The 23675-nt window shown below is 40.7% G+C and overlaps 1 protein-coding gene across 5 annotated transcripts in view; it reads right to left on the bottom strand.

Annotated features, from left to right (window-relative positions):
* LOC133108659 (cell adhesion molecule 1-like) overlaps nt 1-8395 on the bottom strand; it is a 397533-nt gene extending 389138 nt beyond the window's left edge. For all 5 annotated transcript variants that reach the window (XR_009704685.1, XR_009704687.1, XR_009704684.1 and 2 more), the window contains exon 1: nt 8260-8395. Coding sequence is in view for 1 of the 5 variants with exons in the window: in XM_061218291.1 (XP_061074275.1) it covers nt 8260-8335 (76 nt within the window). In the remaining 4 variants the exon portion in view is untranslated. The remainder of the gene's footprint in view (nt 1-8259) is intronic.
* Between the last annotated feature and the right edge of the window lie 15280 nt (nt 8396-23675).

Here is a 23675-nt window from a genome sequence, read left to right on the forward strand (position 1 = left end):
AAAACTATTTCTGAAACTTCATGAATATAATGAATTCATGTTTTATTTATATTACTTTTTTAGAATTGACTTAAAAAATAAAATATTCAGAATCCTTTATGCATCGTCTCAAGGGCAGGAGTAAACTGGCACAATCTGTGGTATTAATTCATACTACAAATATGCTAATGGCTTCAGTGGAATAAAACAGGAAGAGTAAAGAGTAAACAGGAAGAGTAAATTGTTCAATGATGTACTCTGACCAACATTGCTAAACTAAGAAAAAAAAAAAAAAAAAAAGTAATTCCACATGTGCTTAGAGGCTGTGTGGAATTCAAATTTGTATTAGACACACATACTACAAAATAGGGGTGTGGTGAATCAGATTTTTCTCCAAGTCTAGTTTATAAAACAGGTTAGTTTCACAACTGCTATACATACTGTTCCTGGAGTATAATTACTATTTTGACATCCAAATGTGTGGTCATTTGAATATAAGGCTTGCTTTAAACCCGCAGGTTTAACTACTGCAAATCCACCCATAATTGTATATTGGGGATCACGAATCTTACTCTTCTGTGAAGGCAAAGGCTTCCGACACAGTAAATCTAGGGTGAAATGGGTTCCTCAGAATCAGGAACCACATGAATCAGGTAAGTTGCAAGACAATGCATTCACCCAAGAAACTGTAGCTGGTGCTTAACCCCTTCAAGATTTTGGGTGACATGGCACCTTTGCCTGATTCTGAGGCAGGAAAGCCCCTGGCTGTGTGGAAGCGTGCACTCTTCTGAATCGAGCAGGTGTTGCAGTGATGCGACAGACCTAACATTATGACCGGCGTTCCAGAGCGGGGAGGAAAAACTAGGGATTTAAACTCTTGTTGAACACTCACTGTATAATCCCTTCATCCTGACAGACAAAATGGGTGGCTCATTTCCCCGACTTCAGCGCAAAGATAAGAGTTCTTCCTTTCTATACAGAAAGTAGCAGTGGGCCAAGGTGAACAAAGAGCAAATAAGGCTGAATCAAGATTATCAGCTTGTGAGGAGATAGGATGTGAGGAGATAGGGTGATACCGTATGGTGTAGCCTGTAGGGCAGTGGTATCGGACCCTGGTGCCGGGTCTGCCGGTTTTCCTTGTTACTCTGCACTTAATTCAGCAATTAGAGCAGTTAATTACAGTTAACTCACTTCACCTGGGTCTCAACAGGGAGCTGATTTTAAGGTGAAATCAAAAACCAGCAGACCCAGTAACTCTGCAGGACCAGTGTTGGAGACCAACACTGGCAAGGGCAACTAACTCTGGGTCAAATCTGGGGGGAAGTTTGGGGTGGCACTTTCTCCCATGTGGTCCCTTCCCTGTCTGGTACCCTCCCCACTTTCTACCCATCTGAATAAAGCAAAACATTAAAAATGTGAAAACGGAGCAGACTGCCCCGCTCGCTTTTTAAACTAAACGGTAAACGAGGTTGTATTGAACTCCACATGATCTATACTCCTTAAAAGGCATTGGCAGAAAGCATCCGAAAGCAACCTCATGCCAAACGCAACCATTTTCTGAACATAGCAGGAACAGCAAACTCTGTAGGCAGCATTCTGAATGTAAGCACTATGCGACAGAGGCAGCGAGGCAGCTTTCACAAAGTTTTCTTTTTAATGGATGTAGCCTTCAACAAATAACCTGCTGACTGTAACGCGGCGTGGTAATTGGCCGCATTTCCAAGATCATAATCCTTTAATACTGACAGAAAAGCAACTGAGTGCAGCAATTTGATGACAGCTTTTTAAGAACTGTATTAGCCTCCAAAGCATTCAAGCAAAACATTGTACAGTGGAAGGAGGACCCCATGGGAAAAGGGCTCAGATACTGCATTGTTTTGTGCAGCATACATTCAGGGATCTTTCCTGTAATAAATTCTCTCCTTTTTTTCCCGCTTTGTGTGTGCGGGTGTGTGTATTTTACTAGGCTGTTATTCCAATGCACCCATTCATATGGAAGCTAAAAAAAAAGTTTTCATATCTTCAGAGGCAAATCCTTACTTCGAAAAAATAAACAAGTGAGTTGTAAGCGATATCCGTGTAAGGAGCCATGTTGTGTGTCACTGCCCGGTCGTATTTAGGTCATTGACGATCTGGAGCATAATTCCTCTATTCCCACCTCACTACTCTCATGTCCTCAAGATAAATTCCACTTTCCTCGGCTTATCATTGGATCCCATTTGCCTCCTAACCTTGCACAGAAGGTCTATGATGGGCAAGACCATGGGATGCCAGCTGCCCAGCCACTTAAAAAATGAAAGCTACACCAACAAAGTTTGCACATTCACTTCACTTGTAAACGGTAAAGCTACTTGGATAAATTGGGCCCATAATGGAAAATGCAGCTATTACCCAGCATTTTCCCCCCTCGGGGTAAAACTAAGAGCACATGATGCAACGTGCATCCGTATAAATGTAGCACTTTTATCAATACTGGCACTAAACGCCACATTTTTATTACAAATAACAACAATATTTTAAAGTGATGGATAATCACAACTGGCATAACGCAAAGAGGATAAAAACATACTGTAGGCAGAACAAATTGTCTTTAATGAATTTGCCCATTTTCTTTTTTGAAGCAATGCAGCAAACATCAAGTTTTTTTTTCCATCGAAGAAAAGGACAACAAAACAATTTGACAACAAATCACCTCCGCCAGAACTGATTGAACAGGTGGTACACTTTCAAAGTAGAACTCTTCCGCGATTTCCAAGAGACCGCACCACTGTTTTCACGAGTACCGAGAGCAATCTTCCCGAAGCTCAGCTATGATGTCTATCATCACCAGCTTAAAGAGGCAATTCCCCAGTGTCCAGGGATTGCTTACATCTAGTTTAGAAAGAAAATTGTCAGCCTGGAAAGCAAGCAGCTTCGAGTGCCTTCCATTTTTTTTCCTTTGACAAACAGCATTTTGTTTTTGCACTTCAGCGATATCCCTCTTTAGCTTAAAAAAGCCTCACCTTGTCCTCCTGCTACTTAGGCTTCCTCTTGTTTACAGCTGCCGTTTCTGGATGTGCAGCAATCGAATACAAATGATGAGCGCTCGGGAAAGATGCTGACCGGCTTAAGCCCAGATGTCGTGAGCAAGTCCGAGCCTAATGTCCTTAGCCGACAAGGCTGACAGGAGGCAAGCAAGAACCCAAGCTGATGGGTTCAGCCTGGGGCAACCAGGGGCAGCTTGTAGCGTAATAGTTAAGGTATACGACTGGGACCCGCAAGGTTGGTGGTTCAGTCCCTGGTGTAGCCACAATAAGATCCATACCTTGAGCGAGGCCCTTAACCCCACATTGCTCCAGGGCAGATTGTCTCCCTGCTTAGTCTAACTAAGTCGCTTTGGATAAAAGCATCACCTCAACAACATGTAATGTAAAAAAAATCCCATCGTAGTCTGCAATACAGTGCTGCATATCAATGGGGAAGACAGTAGTAGCAATAACAGTTGCAGCATAAGTAGCAGCAGGATACAACTCATAACGGCAACAGTGAGCTTTGCAGGGTAGGTACAGTACTCACCACGTTCGGGTGAGAAAGTACCTCAAGTTCTGTCAGCTATAACAGCAGCTCCTCCCCCATATAACTGATGCCACCCCCCACAGCTGCACCCCATAAGACGTCCATGTAACTTAAAGCCAAGTTACAACTTTCTGGATATGAAAAATGTCCATAAAAATGTGTTGTTGTCCTACAGGACATCCACAGCACAATACCTTGCACCATCTAGTGCAATGAAGGCAAATCATTGAAAACTAATCACAGAAAATGATTGGACATGCTATAAAAGGGGTGTCAGAATAGACAAGAGCAAGTACCCTTGGCACGTCTTTAATAATGTGAACATTTTACCATCCACCTGTTTTCAGTTAACGCAGATGTCATCAGAGCAGCATTCAGTTGTCTCGCCTCTCCTTCTGCTGCATTTTAAAACACGCAAATCCAATGTGGCCATAAAATCTAACCGATTTGTTTAACTGCAGGCTTCTGTACCCCCTCGCAGGTGTTACCAAAGTAGTCCCTTCACCTGTGGTGTAAAGCTGAAATATTGGTGCACTCTAGTGGAATAAGGAATGGCACCATTCATTTACATTCAAGCAGTTCTGAAATGTCCTTGTGTGGAGACAGAAACTAACCGATATGAAACCACACTTTAGGCAAGGGGACCCAAGCACCATCTTAGATATCCTGACTCAAAAAGTTCCGTTTTCTACATCTTACATTGGTCAACAGACTAGCTGGAGAGCATGCAAGTACTAAGCATACACCAAGCACTCAATAAAAAAGAGCTTTCACTATAGTTACAGCTTATTCCCAAAAGCTAGAGCAGTGGAAAAAGTATTTGGGCTTACTACCAAGTCTGTAGTGGGAAAACTGACTTGAAACCTGGTACTTCTTAAAAGATTTACAAAAGGCTTGCATATCAGGACAAAAGCTGGTCCAGCCAATAGCAACAATCGTAAACAGCAATTGGATTAAACTATTGTTGATGAAGTAGGAAAGTAACTGGGTTCAGGGTTAACAATAGAATGGCCAAGGCTATACAGTACATTTAAAGGCATGTTTAAAATGCAGATCAATCTGTATCCAGATCTGTGTAGATCTCACCAATGTAGGAGATCCATTGCGGTCTCTGAATTTTCCAAGAGGTTATTTAAATTCATCAGGGCGACTTTGAACATGTTTAGAACAATTTGTTTGCCATCCTGCATTTCAAACGGCAAAAACACAAGTTGTATTGTCTCCTCCCAGCTACATATAAGCAGCCCACAGGCTACCAGTTGTCACAGAGGCTGTCAGTTGTCAGACACACCTCGCACCTGGCTGTATTCGACAGAACAACTGTATGTGGCTGGCAAAATAGGCAGCTTCTTGCATGCAAAAGCATGGAGTGCTTTTGCATCTATGCATTTGATAATGTTATGCAGATGGTGAAGTCCAGTTCAATTTTATGTAAGAGAGCATATCTGGCAGACTTCCAGCTTCATTACCTGACAGAGAACATGTGCATGATCTCCATACACCCCAAGTTTGTAACAGCTTGAATGTGGCTAGAATGTGGTCAGAATGTGAAAAATGAATCAAAGTTTTTAAAAATTCAAAGAAGGCAACTGGAGGCAATGGCGCATATTCATCTTCTATGTGATATTTGGTACTGTTCAGAGACGCCTGGCTAATGTAATCCCACAATACCCAGTACTCAGCTGTACTGTATGTGTTCATCTTGTTGATTAGAAGAACTTTAATACATTTCAGTTGTTAATTACCAATAAATACACACACATACAAAGAAGGCAGGTTAGAAATAACAGAAAATATAAAAGATTTGAGCACTGCAATTGTCAACTGCTTGATTCATTCACTTGTACGATTGTGCATAATACCTTCAGCCCGTGGATACAAGATGTGTTTACAATCCCACAATGAGAACCACATTGGTAAATAGTGCTACTCTAAAACTAGGGTCCATCCTTCAGCAAAACAAATCGACCATTCGATGAGAAAACATGCATAGTCAATATGCATCAATATCTGGATCTAAGCATTTAGAAACCTAAAGAATCATTTTAAAGCTTTGCAGAATGTGTCAGCATTGATGCAGAAACCACCTGCCAAGACAATATCCAAATATGTAATCAAACAACAGAGCCAGCATCAGACATTGGCTTGAAAACACTAACTGTAATGTAACTACAGCAGGTACATCAATCTTAAATCCTGCAATGATTAGCATACTGCATTATGTACTGCTGGTAAATACTTGATGCACTGTGGCTCTCATTTCAAAACGCTTCATAAATCAATTACTGTCGATTGGTACTATATGGTTTAAGAAACAATCACACCATTGAACCATTGCAATAGACAAAAACATTTCTTTAAACCATCTCGTCATTGCTGTGAACACATATTATTCAATATTTAAGAACAAGCATCTCAGACTCTCTGGCCCTCAACAGCCTATCGGATAAACAGCATAGCAATTGTAGTTGTCAACCAAGCATGTTGATTGCATATAGCGCACACATGCAGCATGTTGACAAAACCTATACATTTATAAGAAAAAAGATGTCCATGTTAAACAATATAAACGAATATATTCATAGAAAACTGGGTATGCAGTAATAAAACTGTCCACCGCTGTGTTGTCCGCAGTTTGGATGCAAAACGTTTTTATACAGGTGCCTGGTATATCTGACACCGACTAGCGCAGATGGAGATGACGTTAGGACACCCTGACAGTGCCCGCACAATATGACCACAGCCGGCAAAGCACAGAATTACACTCGGCTTAAACAGATGTAATTCGCAACACCTGTTGATGTCGGGAAGAAGGGACCAACCCATCAAACCATAATGCATTACCGCAGGTCGTCTACGTCCTTTCTACAAATATAATAGAGCATGTGGAAATATATATTTTATTTAAAACTAAATCGAGACACGCCGATTTTAAAACCATGTCAATTGAGCCACAGCACTGCGTTTTCATCTTCCCTCCAGCAAGAGCAAACACTGCCCTCTCCGTTCCTAAACAAACAGACTACGGCGAGTACAGTCTACGTAGGCTACCACATAGCAGAACAAAATAAATTCGGGCTGAAATCCCACACCTTCAGTGAGTCGGGTACAATGCTGGTTCTATGTCAAAAAGAAAATGGTCTTTCTGAAAATGGTCTTTCAACCAATGCAAATGCGAATATATATATTTTTTTAAATCTTCAGCTTAAGAGATGAACGCCTGTAACATATTTGTGCTAATATATAATATATCTGGTATCCAACTAGGTCTTAAAGCGTGGAACCTCCAGTTGGCTAGTTCAGACTAAACTTGACTGAGCAAGATTGCTTGCCAATTGACGTAGAAAGCATGGTTTTAACTGTTGCGTGTGGGAAGCTGAAAACGCCAATGCTAGGTTAATATCTATATAAATCCATTCAACGCGGTGTTTGGGATGCGCAAGTAGCATGCTTCTGGGGGGGGGAAAGAGAAACATCTTTTAGAAATGCGAGATTTCGGTGCGCGTGTCTGTGTGTGTAAATTGGAATAGAAAACATAAAAGCCCGACGACCTTATTCCAGCTGACCAGCTTGTTAAAGCAGCTCTAGGATTCAACTTGGAAACACTTGACGCATTGGATGCAGCACGATAGGCTACACGCGAAGGAACAAACGACGCAGACAAAAATACCTGGTTTCCACCACAGCTGGGTCATTTATAAATAGTCAAAAGCGAATCGAACACCATTACGAAACTAAAGCGGATCATCAAAACATCGCAATGAAAACATGCAGCTGGACAATTTCCCGGCGCAGTTCAACTGGAAAAGTCACTGCATTGCATCTTTTACCAGGACTGAACGGGATAACTTGGCCAGCAAGCTTACAACAGCTGTTTTATCGTGGATCTGTTAATCAATCAAAGCGCACCAATAGTCTACAGTAAAAGGTTGTTTGAGAAGTATCTCGCTAATATCTAGCTCAAACGAGCTCCCCAGCCAAATGCACTTGAACAAAGTCTCCGTAACGTCAGCAACAGCGCTTATTTTTCATGTTCTCACCAAGCACTGCCTGGAAGTAGCCGTAGCCAGCTAGTTGTACACCGCATCCCGGCTTTATATCAAGCGCGTTTTGACTCGGTCCCTTATGGGTTCTCTTTTCTTCTTTCTTTTCTTTTTTTATCCATTTACTATGTGTGTAGGCAAAAATAATAGCAAGTGTAACTTTTAATCTTTCGTTATTCTCCCTTTAAATGTATTGAAAGAAACTAAATTGCATTGTTTGTAATAACCACCTAAAAGGTGATACTTAGGAGCTAAACAGTTAGCTTGGTCGTAGGCTACCGTAAGCTCGTTTGTGGCAATGCAAAAAGATTGGTGCGATATGGGTAAAAAAAAATCTGTACGAAAACCACGGGTACTACGTAAAATGCATAATTTGAGAACATTTAAAACTTTTTAGTAGCAGCCTTATTTGCACGAATCGTTTCCCGAACATCCAAACGCTATCTAGAGTCTTATTCACTAGATAGGCCACCTAGCTGTAGATTTTTTTTCTTTTTTTCATGATATCCCCTTCCTCCGTTAACCTAAGCGATCCATATAGTTTGTTGTAACCAGCTAGATAGTAGCTATCCATCGCCTGCAACACTTCTCAGCAAACGAGTTGTTTTTTCCTCCCGTCTCCATGGACCACACAGATCCAAGCGGCCATCATATTCTTATTTTCAGAGAGTTTGCAGCCTACCTTTGTGAAGAAAAGCTGCCGACAACATGAATAAAATTAGAGTTGTAGCGAGAGATCCGTTCCCCGTGTTCGCCATGTTGGACACCTGCTTCTATCTGGCGGCGGTAGTTCACCTAGAGACTGGCATGAGTTAATAAGATGCAGGGAAGGGAGGGTATGAGTACCTTATGCTGAAAAGGGGCGGCACAAGGGTTTGAAGAGAAATTCCATCCCACATTTTCTTAGAAAGACGCAGTTTCATCTGCGGCAATTTGGCAGGTATGAAATATCAAACAGGTTTCTTCGCATATACTTTTATAAATGTACATTTTAAAATATATTGAATTGTCGTCGTGCCACATGCAGCTAGGATTATGTTGTCTGCTTTTAGTTGCTTTCCCCTTCTACATGTATTAATTTACATTTGTGCCCTATTTTCCATTCAATAAATTCTAATAAGGTGCGGCTTTAAAGAAATGTTAATATAGCCAAATACAACGTTACTATAGAGTGAACTTGTAAAACGTTTTCTGAGAACACAATTTACAACGCTTGCCAACTGAAACCTTGATTCTAGCACAATTTTCACTACATAGGACGAATAATAATAATAATAATAATAATAATAATAATACATTCCACAGAGCCTACATATGTGATGATTGACGCAAACTGAAAATATCAGTTTTGGCATTCATAAGGCAGAAGGCTAACGAGCGCCCCCAGTGTTGTTTTCCCTCGAAGTTCTGTGTCCATTCACGTTCAACAGTGAAGGATGAGAGCAGCTTACTAACAAAGGTGTCATTCAGAGCATTGGTATTACTAATACTGTTTTGGGGTTTCAAGGACTGTGAAAACCAAATGGATTTGAGCTTCTTGGGCGAAAAGAGCGTCCAGAGTGCTCCAATAGTTTTTGTATTGCTCGAGGAAGTGTTGAATCTGAGAATTGTATGAACCAGTATGCTTGTTCAAAGCATTCAGATTCCTATTAATATTGTGTGTGTGTGTGTGTGTGTGTGTGTGTGTGTGTGTGTGTGTGTGTGTGCGCGCGCACGCGCGTGTGTGCAGGATAGTTTTAGTTACATAAAAAATGTTTGATTTCAGTGCAATCAGATTACTTTATGCTAGGAACTGTACTGCTACCCATCTGCTCACACATTCCCGGACCAGAGATCACAGAACCTCAGTAAAATCCCTTTTGAAATTCACACTGTCTACTCAATCAGTTTGAAGAGTGCACTACTAAATCTTAAATTATTTAAAATTAAGATCCACTTTTGTGTTGATATGTTCCACTGTATCTCACTCATTTAGCATCTTCCTCGTTGTTAGTTAGGGATCCCAACCATGGACTGTAGAAAATGGAAATTTCGACTCGCTGACGTTTACATTTCACAGCCGAAACTATATATATTAAGTCTATGGACAATTCATCATCAAAATGTAGAATATTTCCCGGCGCAGAATATGTAGAATATTCATTTTTTAAGGGTATTCTTAGCACAGAAATGGCGTAACAAAGCAATACCAGAATCAGTAGTTATCAAGCCTGTTGCCATTTTAGTAGACCTGTGAAACAGCATTGAGATTGGGTTTGAAACAGGTGAGATATGCAAACATATTTTCCAGAATTTCCATCATTTCCAGTATCTCAATGCATTATTGTCTGAAGAGTAATGGAATGCCATAACCGTATAAATCATGGTTCTGCTGATTAAAGGAAGATTCTCATGTGAGCAGTCTCAGTACCATTTTGTAGTGAACTATTAATTGTTAGCATGTAATATTATTTTAAGAAAGGAAAAAAGAGTATGACCAACAAGTACACACAAGGAAATGCACAGCACTTGTGATTTTGTACTTATCCTTTTAAGCATACTATAATTGCACCAATATTGAGATTATTTGTTTAGTTGTTTAGTCAGTTAGTTAGGCAGTAAGATGTCCTAGCCCTGGAAACAAAATATTTAAAATCAGAGGCAGATGAAATTTTTATTGCATAATTACTGCACATGCTACGGTTGAGAGCATATAAATGAAAATAAATATATCACAAATGGAACTGGCTGTGAGAATCAAACCTGAAATGATGTTCGTATCATCGTTCTCTGAACTAACAGAGTGTTTCAAACTACAGATCAAGCTACTGCTAAAGGAAACTGTAAGCTACCAAAACTTACTTTCATCACCGATGTCACAGTGAGCATGGGGCCCATGTGAAGTGAGAGGCAATTCTTTAAATAATCTTTTGACGAAAGACAAAAATGCATATACAGTGTGCATAAGTAGGAGTGCAGAGATATTAGTCACCCTGGGAACAACTGCTGAAGAGTGTGACATCACCTAATGTCAACGCATTTTGTTATGAGGAGTAATAGGATTGCTTTATGTTGAACAAAAATGGATTATCAACACTGTTACATATCCTGTTCCAAACTCATAGCACATAATGGCACAGTATTCTACAGGCCACTTGGGCATTAGGTACACCTTTCTAGTCCACCTTTTGCCTCAAAAACAGCCTGACTTTTTTGCAGCACGGATTTAACAAGGTGCATTCCTTAGGGATTCATTCATGCTGACTCAATACCATCATGCAGCTCCTGCAAATTTTTCTACCACACATTCATGCTGCAAAACTCCCATTCAATCTTATCCCAAAAGTTCTGTATTGGATTGAAATATGGGGACTGTGCAGGCCATTGGAGTAAACTAAAGTCACTGTCAGGTTTCCTGGAACCAGCTTGAGATGATGCATGCTTTGTGATATGGTGCATTATCCTGCTGGAAATATCCATTTGAAAAAGGATATGTCAGGAACTGGGACAGAGGAACCAAGAGCAGACTCAGGGATAAGATGAAAAGGGCAGGCTTCATTAACAAAGGGTAGATCCAATAATGCAATCCAGAAACAGGTGACGGTCGTGAACACAGTCCAAAGCCAGGCAGAGATCATAAAACAGGAAATTCAAAACAGAGCAAAAACCAAACAGAGTATCACAGGTAAAGGAACAGGGAAGCGGAGACTAGAACCAGGGGAAGGCATAATAACAGGTTCAGAATTAGAAACGGGATATGACGAACTAGCAACAAGTAAGAAACAGGCAGGTTAAATACAAAACTGATGACCAGACAACAAGGAACAGGTGAGACCAGATAGAAAGGAAATACGAATAAGGAGTGGGAGGTGGAGACACTTAATAGGGAAAGAACAGGTGAATGGAATTAATGGCAGAACAGACGAACAAGACTACGGAGAGTGATAGGGGACAAAAAAGCACTAAATGCAAAGAAAATGGAAAAAACGCTGAAACTGAGGAGCACAGAGTAAAATGAAGGGAACAAAGACAAAGGAAAAAACAATGGAAAAAAGGCACAGACCTGACAGGATAGGCTGTGGCCATAAAGGGATGCACATGGTTAGCAACAATGATTTGGCCTGCAGTGCCATTCAAATGATGCTCAATTGATATTAAAGGACCTAATATGTGGCATGAAAACATTCCCCACGCCATTACCACCAGCCTGCACCCTTGGTACAGGGCAGGATGAATCCATGGATTCAAGCCTTTTCTGCCAAATTCCTACCCTACCATCTGCATTTCGCAGCAGAAATCAAGATGTGTCAGACTAGATGAAATTTTTCACCACTATGTCAGAATGCTTTATATGTACGTATATTGAGTTGCAGCCACATGGTTCACTGTTTGAAGGAATAGGTTATTTGCATTTATGAGTGACCTAACAGTGGGCTGGACTGAATGCTCTGACAAGGGTCGTTGACGAAAAGCTCAGCCCAGTTGGGTGCAGGTGCAGGATGAAATCGGCAACTTGCAATAAGGGAAAAAAAAAAGTCTGCACCTTGAACATTTAGCTACCTATATATTTATTACTGCAAGGATTCGACATGGAAAGTCATTAAGTAAACCATCAAACTAAAACCATCACTACATTTAAACACAACAACAAGACTGCTTTCATTAATATTTAACTTTAGATACTCATTCAGTAAATCCATGAAACCTGCTCTGAGTACCAGTAATGCCTTACCTTGGAATACTATTGAACCAGACTTGGTTTTCCTCTAAAATGCCTTTGTGCTTGCATCTTAAAATACTTTGTACGATACAAAATGTGAATTAAAAAATGGCAATAGCCGACAGTGGCACTTGGCAAAAATTCGATTACATTTTACACATACTTATCTAAAGCTATGTGGACTATCTTGGGAGTTTTGAATGTGATTCAAATGATTGTGAGAGATATAATCCTCCATTCTTCCCACATTACATGAGGCCATTGAAGAACATTTTTCTCTCAGCACTGTTAAATGGGGTATAGTATGCTCAAGCAGGAAAATGGCATTTTGTTGTACTGTCTACGTGTGATGCATCAGCATCAGATAACTATTTATTCTGCTGTATATTTATACTCATTCTGGTATGTCCCATGCATATCAGTTATGTGTGTCCACTGATGCCTCTTCGTCTAGTCTCACATCTATTTCCTGAGGTGTTCACCAAGGCTCAATAATGGGCCTCACTTTATTATATAAAACATAGGAAGACTGAGATCATTATTATTGGCTCCAAAGCCCAGGAAAAGCATCACTTTTCACCATCTGAGAACAAAGCTGAAAGCGAGTGCACTATAGTCTGCTCCTGATGTTGAAAAGCTAGCACATACTGTACATTTATTGCAAGCAGACTAGACTAAAAAGCACTGTTCTTTCTTCTCCTGAAAAAAGCAATTGAGCAGCTTCAGATTATTCTGAACTCAAAACACCAACACATCATATCAGCCCAGTTCTAATTACTCTGCATTAGGGACCAATGTCTTATTTATTTATTTATTTATTTAGCTTTTAAACCACTTAATGGCTTAGCACCTTTCTTTTTCTTCATCATTATTTTACATTTATAGCACTAATTATTCCATTTGCCCTATGTATGTCCTTGGTGATTCCTAATATGTTGAATATACATTATTAATAATAATAATAATAATAATAATAATAATAATAATAATAATAATAATATGTGAGATGCTTAATTGAGTGATTTAAACCAATATTCATGTATGTAGCTGTGCCTAAAGAATATACGTTCAGTGAGCACTATTAGGCATTTATAAGACTTATTCTGTTGACTTATTGGCCTTCTGCTGCTGTAGCCTATCCACTTAGAGGTTTGACGTGTTGTGTATTTCAGAGATGCTCTTCTGCATACCTCTGTTATAATGTGTGTTTTTTTGTGTTACTGTCTCATTAACACATTTATGTCTACAGAACTGCTGCTCACAGGATGATTTTTTTCCAGTATCATTCTCTGCAAACTCTAGAGACTGTTGTGCATGAAAATCCCAAGAGATCAGACGTTTCTGACATACTCAAAGCACCCTGACTGGCACCAACAATCATTCCACAGCCACATTTTTCCCCATTCTGACATTTGTTCTGAAAAACAGCTGAACCTCTTGACCATGTCTGAATGCTACCTAATAAAGTGCTCACTGAGTCTATATGCATTACATTCACGATATACTCACATAATTACATCTATTATTTTATTTACCTGAAACCCTTATAACCCCTGTATAAATAATAAAACATATTATATTAATCTTCCTACACTAGCTAACTCACTCCCAGAATGAAATACCTACAGAATTTGCTTTGACAGTTAGGACTGGGGTCATGTGTCAAATTTATAATACCATTTATATTTTAACAACACTGCACAAATGAATATTGCGTAGAGAATAAACAGTGAAGGAAATAAAATTGATGGACTCTGTTGCAGTGTTCCAGCTCGACTAATGTTTTTTTTGTTCTGTTATTGTTTTCCTGCGGCCAAAGCTGTGCACTATTTCACATACCAATTCAATGGGAATCCCGGCAAATAATTACAATGTCCACACTGCCGCTTTCATCCTCTTTCAGGAATTCTGAATACCAATTTCGCCAGATTCTTGGCAATGATTTATGAAACGCTTTCCTGTTTTATTCTCTACTACAATACTCTGAACTACTATAATATTCTTTGACATTGTTTGAAGGTCCTTGGAACCTAACGACAATAATCCCATATTTATTGCACTTAATTCAAAAGTAAATCTAGTAAAGCTAGACATCACTTGACTTCACAGTGTTTTCTTTACCAGATTAATTTTAAGCTGGAAAGATGTGTCGTGAAATGCCATACAGCACTACAGGGAAACAATGGGAGAGAAAATACAGAAAAAAGAGAAATGTGATGGCCGCCAAAAACATTTTTAATATAAGAGATGAGCTCCAAATCTTTCACTTATGTGATGGACAAACTTCTAAAAGGGGAAGCAGTTTATCGACATAATAATGCTGACTTTATAATGTAAACGAATTGGATGCTTTCAAAACGACTATTAGCTGGAGCCCTGGTTGCAAATTGTTATGGTAATCCAGGTAGCTCTCCCCTTGTGTGGCTCATTATGCAAATACGCAATGAAGGCTCATGGGGTAAGTGCTTTGATTTTCTGAAGATGAAGAGGAATTAAAGAGAAGTTTAAACAAGTCTCACTTTCCTGTCATATATCTCAATGCTTATACCTGCTTAAACAGAGTTTAAAATCATGAATTAATCTTGCTGAGCGAAATTCCATTCACAGGCATTTGAGATATTGACTATAACTTGAATGTACTGTAATACGGGAAAAACATTTTTTTTTTTTAACTAAACAAATGACACAGTATACTAATGCACTGTTGGGTTACAAAACAGACCCAATGAATTTCATTCCTTTGCAAAGGAAAACTTTTAATGGTGCTTAAATTGGCACATTACTGTATTTCTTTTGACTGAGTGGAGGTTTTCCTGCTGAGATATGAGTAATGAAATGCTTTTACTAAGTGGTGTGTGTGTGTTTGTTTGTATGCATGCATGTGTGTCTGTGTGTGCGTGTGTGTGTGTGTGTGTGTGCGTGTGTGATAGTTTTGGTTACATAAAAAATGTTTGATTTAAGAGCAAGCAGATTACTTTATGCTAGGAACTCTACTGCTACCCATCTGCTCACACACTCCCATACCAGAGATCACAGAACCTCAGTAAAATCCATTTTTAAATTCACACTGCTCACTCAGTAGAAGGGTGCAATACAGGTGCTTATACAAAATTGTGTGTGTGTGTGTGTGTATGTGTGTGCGTGCATGTGCTTACATCCATGTATATGTGATGTGCTTATGTTTGCAACGTTTTAGTGGTCCGCAATCCTTCCCAGTGACGAATATGAATGTGTAAATTTTTCTGATGAACACTACTTTCATCGAAAGCTTCAGAATTCTGGAAAGGATAATACACATGGATAATCGTTCTCAGTGTATTATTTAGTATCAACTGAATATTGAGGTATCTGAAGGAGCTTTTGCTTTCATAGAGAAGACCTAAGTACACTTAGCATATATTTCTGAGAGATTTACGTAATGCTCGTCACTGCTAATTGAATATCATCAAAGACAGCCATAATTATGTGTAATAATACCAGCTGCTGTCCACCTGTTAGTGACGGGAGAGTGATGCATCATGAACTTGGAATGTACGACTAATCACCGACTTATAATGTCTATAAATGTCTGAAATTGTCGGTGCCAATCAAAACTGTTGCATAAAACATATTGCTTTGTTCATGGGTGAGAACCTTATAGTACACAGTGATTTGGTTTTCCGTCCCTCATTCTGTTGTCTGTAGCGGTAGGCCTGCTGGAAATGAACAAAGCCATTTCAAATAATCAACTGACATTGTTATGCATTTTCAAATTGTTGCTTTGCAAAAGATGAGTACTCCTTTGAAATATTTGTATGCATGTGTCCCTATGTATGTGCAGGTACACTCAATGACAATTTTATTAGGTAGACCTGTACACCATCACACCAAATGCCAGAATGGGAAAGAAATGTGATTTAAGTGACTTTTGACTGATTGTTGGTGCCAGACAGGGTGGTTTAAGTATCTCAGAAACTGCTGATCTCCAGGGATATTCACGCACAACAGTCTCTCGAGTTTGCAGAGAATGGTGCGATAGACAGAAAACATCCTGTGAGCAGCAGTTCTGTGGGCAAAGACAACTAGGCCAGACTGGTTGAAGCTGACAGTGATGCAAATAACCATGCATTACAGCAGTGGTATGCAGAAGAGCATCTCTGAGCACACAATGCGTCAAACCTCTAAGTGGATAGGCACAGCAGCAGAAGACTTAATAAGTCTAAAAAATAAGTGACTGAGTGTATATATGGAAGGTTCTAGAAGGCAAGATCGTTCTGATCCATTGTGCAATTTCTTCTGAACGATTAAGCATCTGCAGGCTGCTTATGCACAGTAATATACTCCTGAGATTTAATAACTATGCAGCTCAGCTGATGGACTGCACAGAGAAAAAAGTGGGGTCTGGCAGAATGTCCTTCATACGAGATGGCACTCGTGCCTGGCCTCTCTCAAATCGGGAGGGAAAATGCAGCAGACAAGGTAATTGTGGCTCCACACCTTGTCACACATAAACTTTTAGCACAGGTTGTTTAAGGTGAGATGCCAAGAGTTACCACCATTTTACCACTAGGCAGAACAGGTTATTTTACATGTGGCTAATCTGTGCTCTATGATCTTATGGGCAGTTTGTATTTATGTACACGTCAGTATGCATCTCTGTATTTATTTACATGTTTTCCCTGTGGGCCTTTTCTAGACCCATTGTATGCAGTACATTTTATGTGAGACCACAGTAATCATGCTACATTGGGTTGTATATCAAGCTCACAAGACAAACATCTAGAAATGTATAAAACAAATAAGAAATGTGATTGGGCAGTCCCTAAAACCCCAATGCTGTGATGCTGTGTGCACTCAGAGAAATTACTGTTTTACTTCAGGCTGTGTCCAGCTGCAGGGGAGGAAACCTATGAGTGTTTCCCAATCAGGGCCCTTCCATACCATTTAGCATGCTCACTGAATACACTGGATGAGATAGCAGTAAAGTAGGTGAACTTTTCTCTAAATGTAGTGTACTTCTATGGTTGACATACCGGATTGTCCCAGAGTACATTCAGGAGCATACCTTTCAGGAAGAAAATAATAATTTTGGACTCATAATTGTGATGTGCAGCTCCTCTTTAAAAATGAGGTGCAGCTTTGCTGATGTTTTCCTCCAACAACAACAGCACTGACACCTGAGCAGGGGTGGGTCATCTTTCAACACTTCCACGGTACAGTTGTGAAATAGCATGGATGCTATTTTTCACATCCTGCATGTCTCATATTGAACAATATGATGTAAACAGCACTGATTTGAACACAGCGCATGGGAAGGAGAATCAGTCCCTCTCAAAATTCCCTGTGACTCAAGAACTGACATATGCAGATCCACTGACGATGACACTAGAAAGAACTTCTGAAATCCTAGATTTACTTTCTCTCATATGTGTTCATTATGTTGAAATATTAAAGCATGGAGTAAATAAGAATAACGTGCTCTGGATGTATCATAAAACAAACAGGATAAATTGTTTCTGTAACCACGTGGAGCAATTTAAATCCGAACATTAGTTGAATTCATCTGAATGTATCTCTTTGTATGATTTGCATATCAAAAGAGTAAACACCCCAGAGCAAAGGAAGCAACAATTTAAAATGATTTTATTTCCCACTAGATACATTTTACAAATAGATGAATAAATAGAAAAACATGCAATCCAGTTATAAAACAAACAAGGCTGCTCCCAAATTAAAGGGTTTGCCTCAATACAGATCATGTGTAAGCTACAATGCAATTTTGTGCAACATTGTTTTGAAACTTTTCTGCACTCGAGCATACACTCAAGCTTGCCTGTATTTTTCAGTGTTTATTATTTTCTTCTTAAATATGACTATACAATATGACGGCTCAGTTCATGACATTTTCCTGCTACATATCGATATGCTTCAAGGTTTGCAAAATGAGGAATTATCTTATTTTGAGTGAATACTAAAGCATATATTTTGGTTCACGGTTCATGGTGCATAGAGCTTTCTTATATTGGCCTGTCTAGACAAGGGATTTCTGTAGCATGCAATGTTGCACAAAACTGTTTGCGCAGAGTCTGATTAAGAACAACATGGTGTATTAATTGTGTTTGCGACAGTCTTGGCCCAACTGCAACTCAAATGAACATAAAGTATAAATTAAAATTTATGAAAAAGAAAACACTTGCAAGAGCTGTAAAACAGTTTAATCAAAGCTGCTCAGGTCTCTGTAAATCAAATAATTACATTCCCACAAAAACATTGAACTTAAATATCCATGGGGGGCTCATCAGGAAAACAGACAGACAATTTTCTGTAGTTATGGAGATCAGCCATTCTGAAACCAAATAGACTATAATTGACTGATTTTAGCCCACCACTGTGTATTGCCTTAGACAGACAAGCCGGGTTAATGCCTTTTCCCATTTTTGGAATGCTCAATCATACACAGCCACACTCCGGCTGCAATCTCTGTAACCTATCACAAAAAAGGGTTCTTTGGCTTGTCTCCAGGGGAACCCAATTTAGTTCTTCAGGGAACCCTCTTTGGTCGGTGTGAAAAGTGTGAAAGCTCTCACATTGAACCATTTTGCCCAACAAAGAACTGAACAAGATAAGGTTCTTCTATGGAGACACAAATGAACCTTCTGGAACCCTTTCTCCTGAGAGTGCAGAGGGAGAGTATAGAAAAGCACTCCTCTGGAGGACATGATCTCACCAGCTACTTTTTTTACACCATAGGGCACGAGCAAAGCACAGACATGTATAGCCCTTTTTTATACATAGTCCACTTCAGGGTATCATGTTTGTTGGCTTCAAAGGTTTTCCCTTTCACTTCCCTTCACTTCCTCTTCAGGAGGCAGGTGTCAGATGTGTCCGCGACTAGTGTCCAGAGTATACTTCACAAACAGAACTACCTAGGCTACACTGGAAAATGCAAACCACTAGTTAGTCTCAAAAGTTTTCCAAGAAGTACCTGGAAGAGCCTACAGTGTTCTGGAAAAAGATCTTGTGGACAGAAGAGACAAACAATGACTTGTATCATACTGCTCTTGCCATCACTCTGATACAAGTCATTCTTTGTCCACAAGATCTTTTTCCAGAACACTGTAGGCTCCTCCAGGTACTTCTTGGAAAACTTTTGAGACTAACTAGTGTTTTGCATTTTCCTTTTTTCTGGAAAAAGATCTTGTGGACAGAAGAGACAAAGAATGACTTGTATCAGAGTGATGGCAAGAGCCAAGTGCAGAGGACAAAAGGAACTGCCCAAGATCTGAAGTACCTCCCCTCATGTATGAAACATGGTTGTGGGCATGTCCTAGTTTGATCATGTAAGACTGCCACAGGTACTGGCTCACATGGCTTCATTGACAATGTAACTGCTGATTGAAGCAGCAGAACTAATTCTGAAGTGTATAGACGCATCTTATCTGATCACGTTGAAGCAAATGCCTCCAAACTGACTGGAATGGCACTTCATCCTACACCAACACAATGATCCAAAACCATGCGTCACAACAGCAGTATGCAGAAGAGCATTACTGAACAAACAACACGTTTAACCTTGAAGTGGATGGGCTACAGAAGCAGAAGATAGGACAGATAACCATTGACCAACGTATAAACGTCTTGAATAGCCTATAATGATAGTAATAATACCCTTAAGCATAAGAAGAATGGCAACAAAATTTAAAGTAGTGCAAACATTTGATTAAAGTAGAAGTATCTTGCCCCACTGTTCTGTTTGTTTTGTCCTTGTCGATTTAGGTGAAACTTACTCATGCATAGAAAAAAATAAACATAGTGCCTCATTGCATTCTGCCACACATTGACTAAAATACATATCAACAGAGCAGTATAAACAAAACAAAACAAGAAAAAACATTTGAATAGCATTGAATTCAAAATACAATTTTCTTTAGGCCCACAGCCCACTATGGGCTGCACAAGTCAAATAAGATGTATCATCAAATCAGACTGTATAGCATTGTATCTATCAAATTCCACCAAACTGTCCAATAAAATGGAGTAGAAGAGAAGGGGTGGACATGTGGCCACAGAGTGTTACGTCACCTCTGTGTGGTGACCCATTGTATTACATTACAAAAACAAATGAAAAACAGAACACCAAAAACATTTTTTTACAGCCATTTTAATACATCACCGCCAGCAAAATGTCCTCATATAACAACAAGCCAATCAATATATTGATATTTAATCCTTCATTGAACCAGGAAAATAAAAAGTAATCATAGTGTACTAGGCCTGTGATGACAGATTTGTACAGACAGCTGTTGCAAATGTTTTGGTGGACAGTCAGAAAATGTTTGGCTCGGGTTAACTGAATATTGCCATCAAATCAAATCAATTCAATTTTATTTGTATAGCGCTTTTTACAATGCAAGATTGTCACAAAGCAGCTATACTAAGAGCCCAGGCCCAGAGACCTATCACTTGCCTTGAGAAGTGTGCTTGAAGCATGGGCCACTGTGAACCCCTAAAGACCATTTCTAAAACATGATACTGTGTGTCACCAGATTTAGGCATGTCATTTTGTGAGCTTTATACAAACGTTATATCATGGCCTCCCTTAGATTATCTAAAGTTTCATTTACTCTGACTAAATTTTGCCTTTGGAGTGTATGCAATAAAGTAACCAGTGTTGCCAGCATTGGCTTCCCCCCCTGCCAAATAGGATAAACTGTCACTTTTTACACACTTATCCAGCTGGCATTTTGACTGAATTTTTGGCTATTTCCCTACTGTGTCAGCTTGACAGATTTAAAGGTTTTGCAGGCTTCGCTTTTTATTTTGGCAGTGCAGTGTCATGGTTTTGGATCTTTGGCAAACAAATTGCCTCATACTTTAGCTTTCTGGATTTTGAAAGCAGCCTGCTAATTCCAAAAGCAACTTCTTTATTTGTGAGAGGGGCCGCATCGCCGATAGGGCGGTACCAAGGAGCGAGAGCATCCATTACATTCTGCGGGTGATGTAGTCAATCCCCATCCGCAGAATAGGAAAGGTGCATTCAGACCCTTTAAATCTCCCAGCTCCTTCAGCCAAGCCATGGTGGATGGCAATTCCCCCGTCAAATTCGCTCTGATGCCATTATCCGTGGCCTGATATGCCAGATACGACCCCGCCTACGCGTTTTGGAGAGACGCTGTCTGGCGTCTCATGTTCTGTAAAACAAATGCAAATCCTGGGGGGCTCTGGTGACCTGGCAGCTGTCATTTACTGCAGAGAGCCTCCAGCTCACGCCAGCATCTCAACACTTTGCATTGATGGCCAAGCAAAGGCGAATGCAAATGGGAGGAAATGAGGTCAGCGAGCTGTGAGAAAATGACCACCTCCGAACCTCAGCTTCACAGGAGTTACTTGTGGGGCAGTAGGGAGTTAGCAGTGGCATGTAATTTCCCACTTATATTCAAATGGTGAAAATGGATAGTTACCTTGAGAACAAGGGAGGGGTTTTCGAGAAGGAAGCAGGGGAATCTGAGGACCTTGCCGGTTAAGACGGCACACACTGGGCCTGGACTATGTTGTGAATTAGTCCAGGCCCTTTCCACAGTAGGTGTCCGAGACCTGAGAGCACGCAGGAATGGAGAGAGAGCCGAGAGGTCTGAAAGGCGAAACGCTGAAAAGCAAGCCGAGACACCAGCGCAGCTATAAAGCTCTGGGAGTCTGCTTATTTTCTGTACTTCTGGTTATTTTTGTTTGTTGTTTTAGCCCGGATCCTGTGAGGGATCCTGTTTATTTTGCAGTTCGGGGCATGTGCTCGTCTTTCTCACTCCAGCTCCGGTAATGAAAAAAACGCTGCTGCAATCCGGAATTTGTATATCACCCTGTGTCCAGCTCGTACATTTACATTTTACATTTACATTTTTGTCATTTGGCAGACGCTTTTAATCCAAAGCGACTTACAAGTGCATAGGTTCTACCACAAGTCAAAGCATCACATCCAGAACTAGGAAAATACACATGGAATGCTGTTCTAAACATATAGTCATCATCATAAGTGCAATTTTTTTTTGGGGGGGGGTTAGACAAGTATAGGGATATCAGAAAGGAGGGGCGGGGGAAATCAGGAGGGAGGACTGAGGTAGAGTTTGAAAAGGTGTGTTTTGAGTCTGCGTCGAAATAGGGGGAGGGATTCTGCTGTCCTGACAGTGGTAGGCAAGTCATTCCACCACTGAGGAACCAGAACGGAAAACAGGCGTGAACGTGCAGCTCGACCGCCAGGTGCACGTAGAGAGGGAACCATAAGGCGACCAGAGCTGGCAGACCGGAGTGGTCTAGCTGGGGAGTAGGGAGTGATCAAGGATTGTATGTAAGGTGGGGTGGTCCCCTTAGCAGCCTGAAATGCCAACACTAGGGCCTTGAAACGGATGTGTGCGGCAATAGGAAGCCAGTGGAGGCCAATGAGAAGCGGAGTGACATGAGCCGACCTGGGCTGACTGGTGATCAGACGGGCTGCAGCATTCTGGACCAGCTGGAGGGGCTTGATGGCACACGCTGGGAGACGGGCTAGGAGGGAGTTGCAGTAATCCAGGTGGGAAATGACGAGCGCCTGGACTAGGAGCTGGGTGGCTTTCTCCGTCAGGAGATGACGGATACAGCGTATATTATACAGAAAGAACCTGCAGGTTCTGGCAGTGGAGGATATTTGTGGAGCCAGGGTGAGGCAGTTATCAAGAGTCACCCCAAGATTCTTTGCCGTACGGGAGGAGGAAACTACAAAGTCCTCAACAGTCAGTGAGAGGTCGATTGACGGACAGGACTTAGCAGGGATGTAAAGAAGCTCAGTTTTGGCAAGGTTGAGCTTCAGGTGGTGGGAAGTCATCCACGCAGAGATATCAGCCAAGCAGGCAGAGATCTGTGTGGTGACTTGGGTGTCGGGGGGGAAGGAAATAAACGCCTACGCATTTTGGAGAGACGCTGTCTGGTGTCTCATGTTCTGTAAAACAAATGCAAATCCTGGGGGGCTCTGGTGACCTGACAGCTGTCATTTACTGCAGAGAGCCTCCAGCTCACGCCAGCATCTCAACACTTTGCATTGATGGCCAAGCAAAGGCGAATGCAAATGGGAGGAAATGAGGTCAGCGAGCTGTGAGAAAATGACCACCTCCGAACCTCCATCACCGATCAGCTTCACAGGAGTTACTTGTGGGGCAGTAGGGAGTTAGCAGTGGCATGTAATTTCCCACTTATATTCAAATGGTGAAAATGGATAGTTACCTTGAGAACAAGGGAGGGGTTTTCGAGAAGGAAGCAGGGGAATCTGAGGACCTTGCCGGTTAAGACGGCACACACTGGGCCTGGACTATGTTGTGAATTAGTCCAGGCCCTTTCCACAGTAGGTGTCTGAGACCCGAGAGCACGCAGGAATGGAGAGAGAGCCGAGAGGTCTG

Source organism: Conger conger, chromosome 13 (genome assembly GCF_963514075.1).
Source record: "Conger conger chromosome 13, fConCon1.1, whole genome shotgun sequence".
NCBI classification, from domain to species: Eukaryota; Metazoa; Chordata; class Actinopteri; order Anguilliformes; family Congridae; genus Conger; species Conger conger.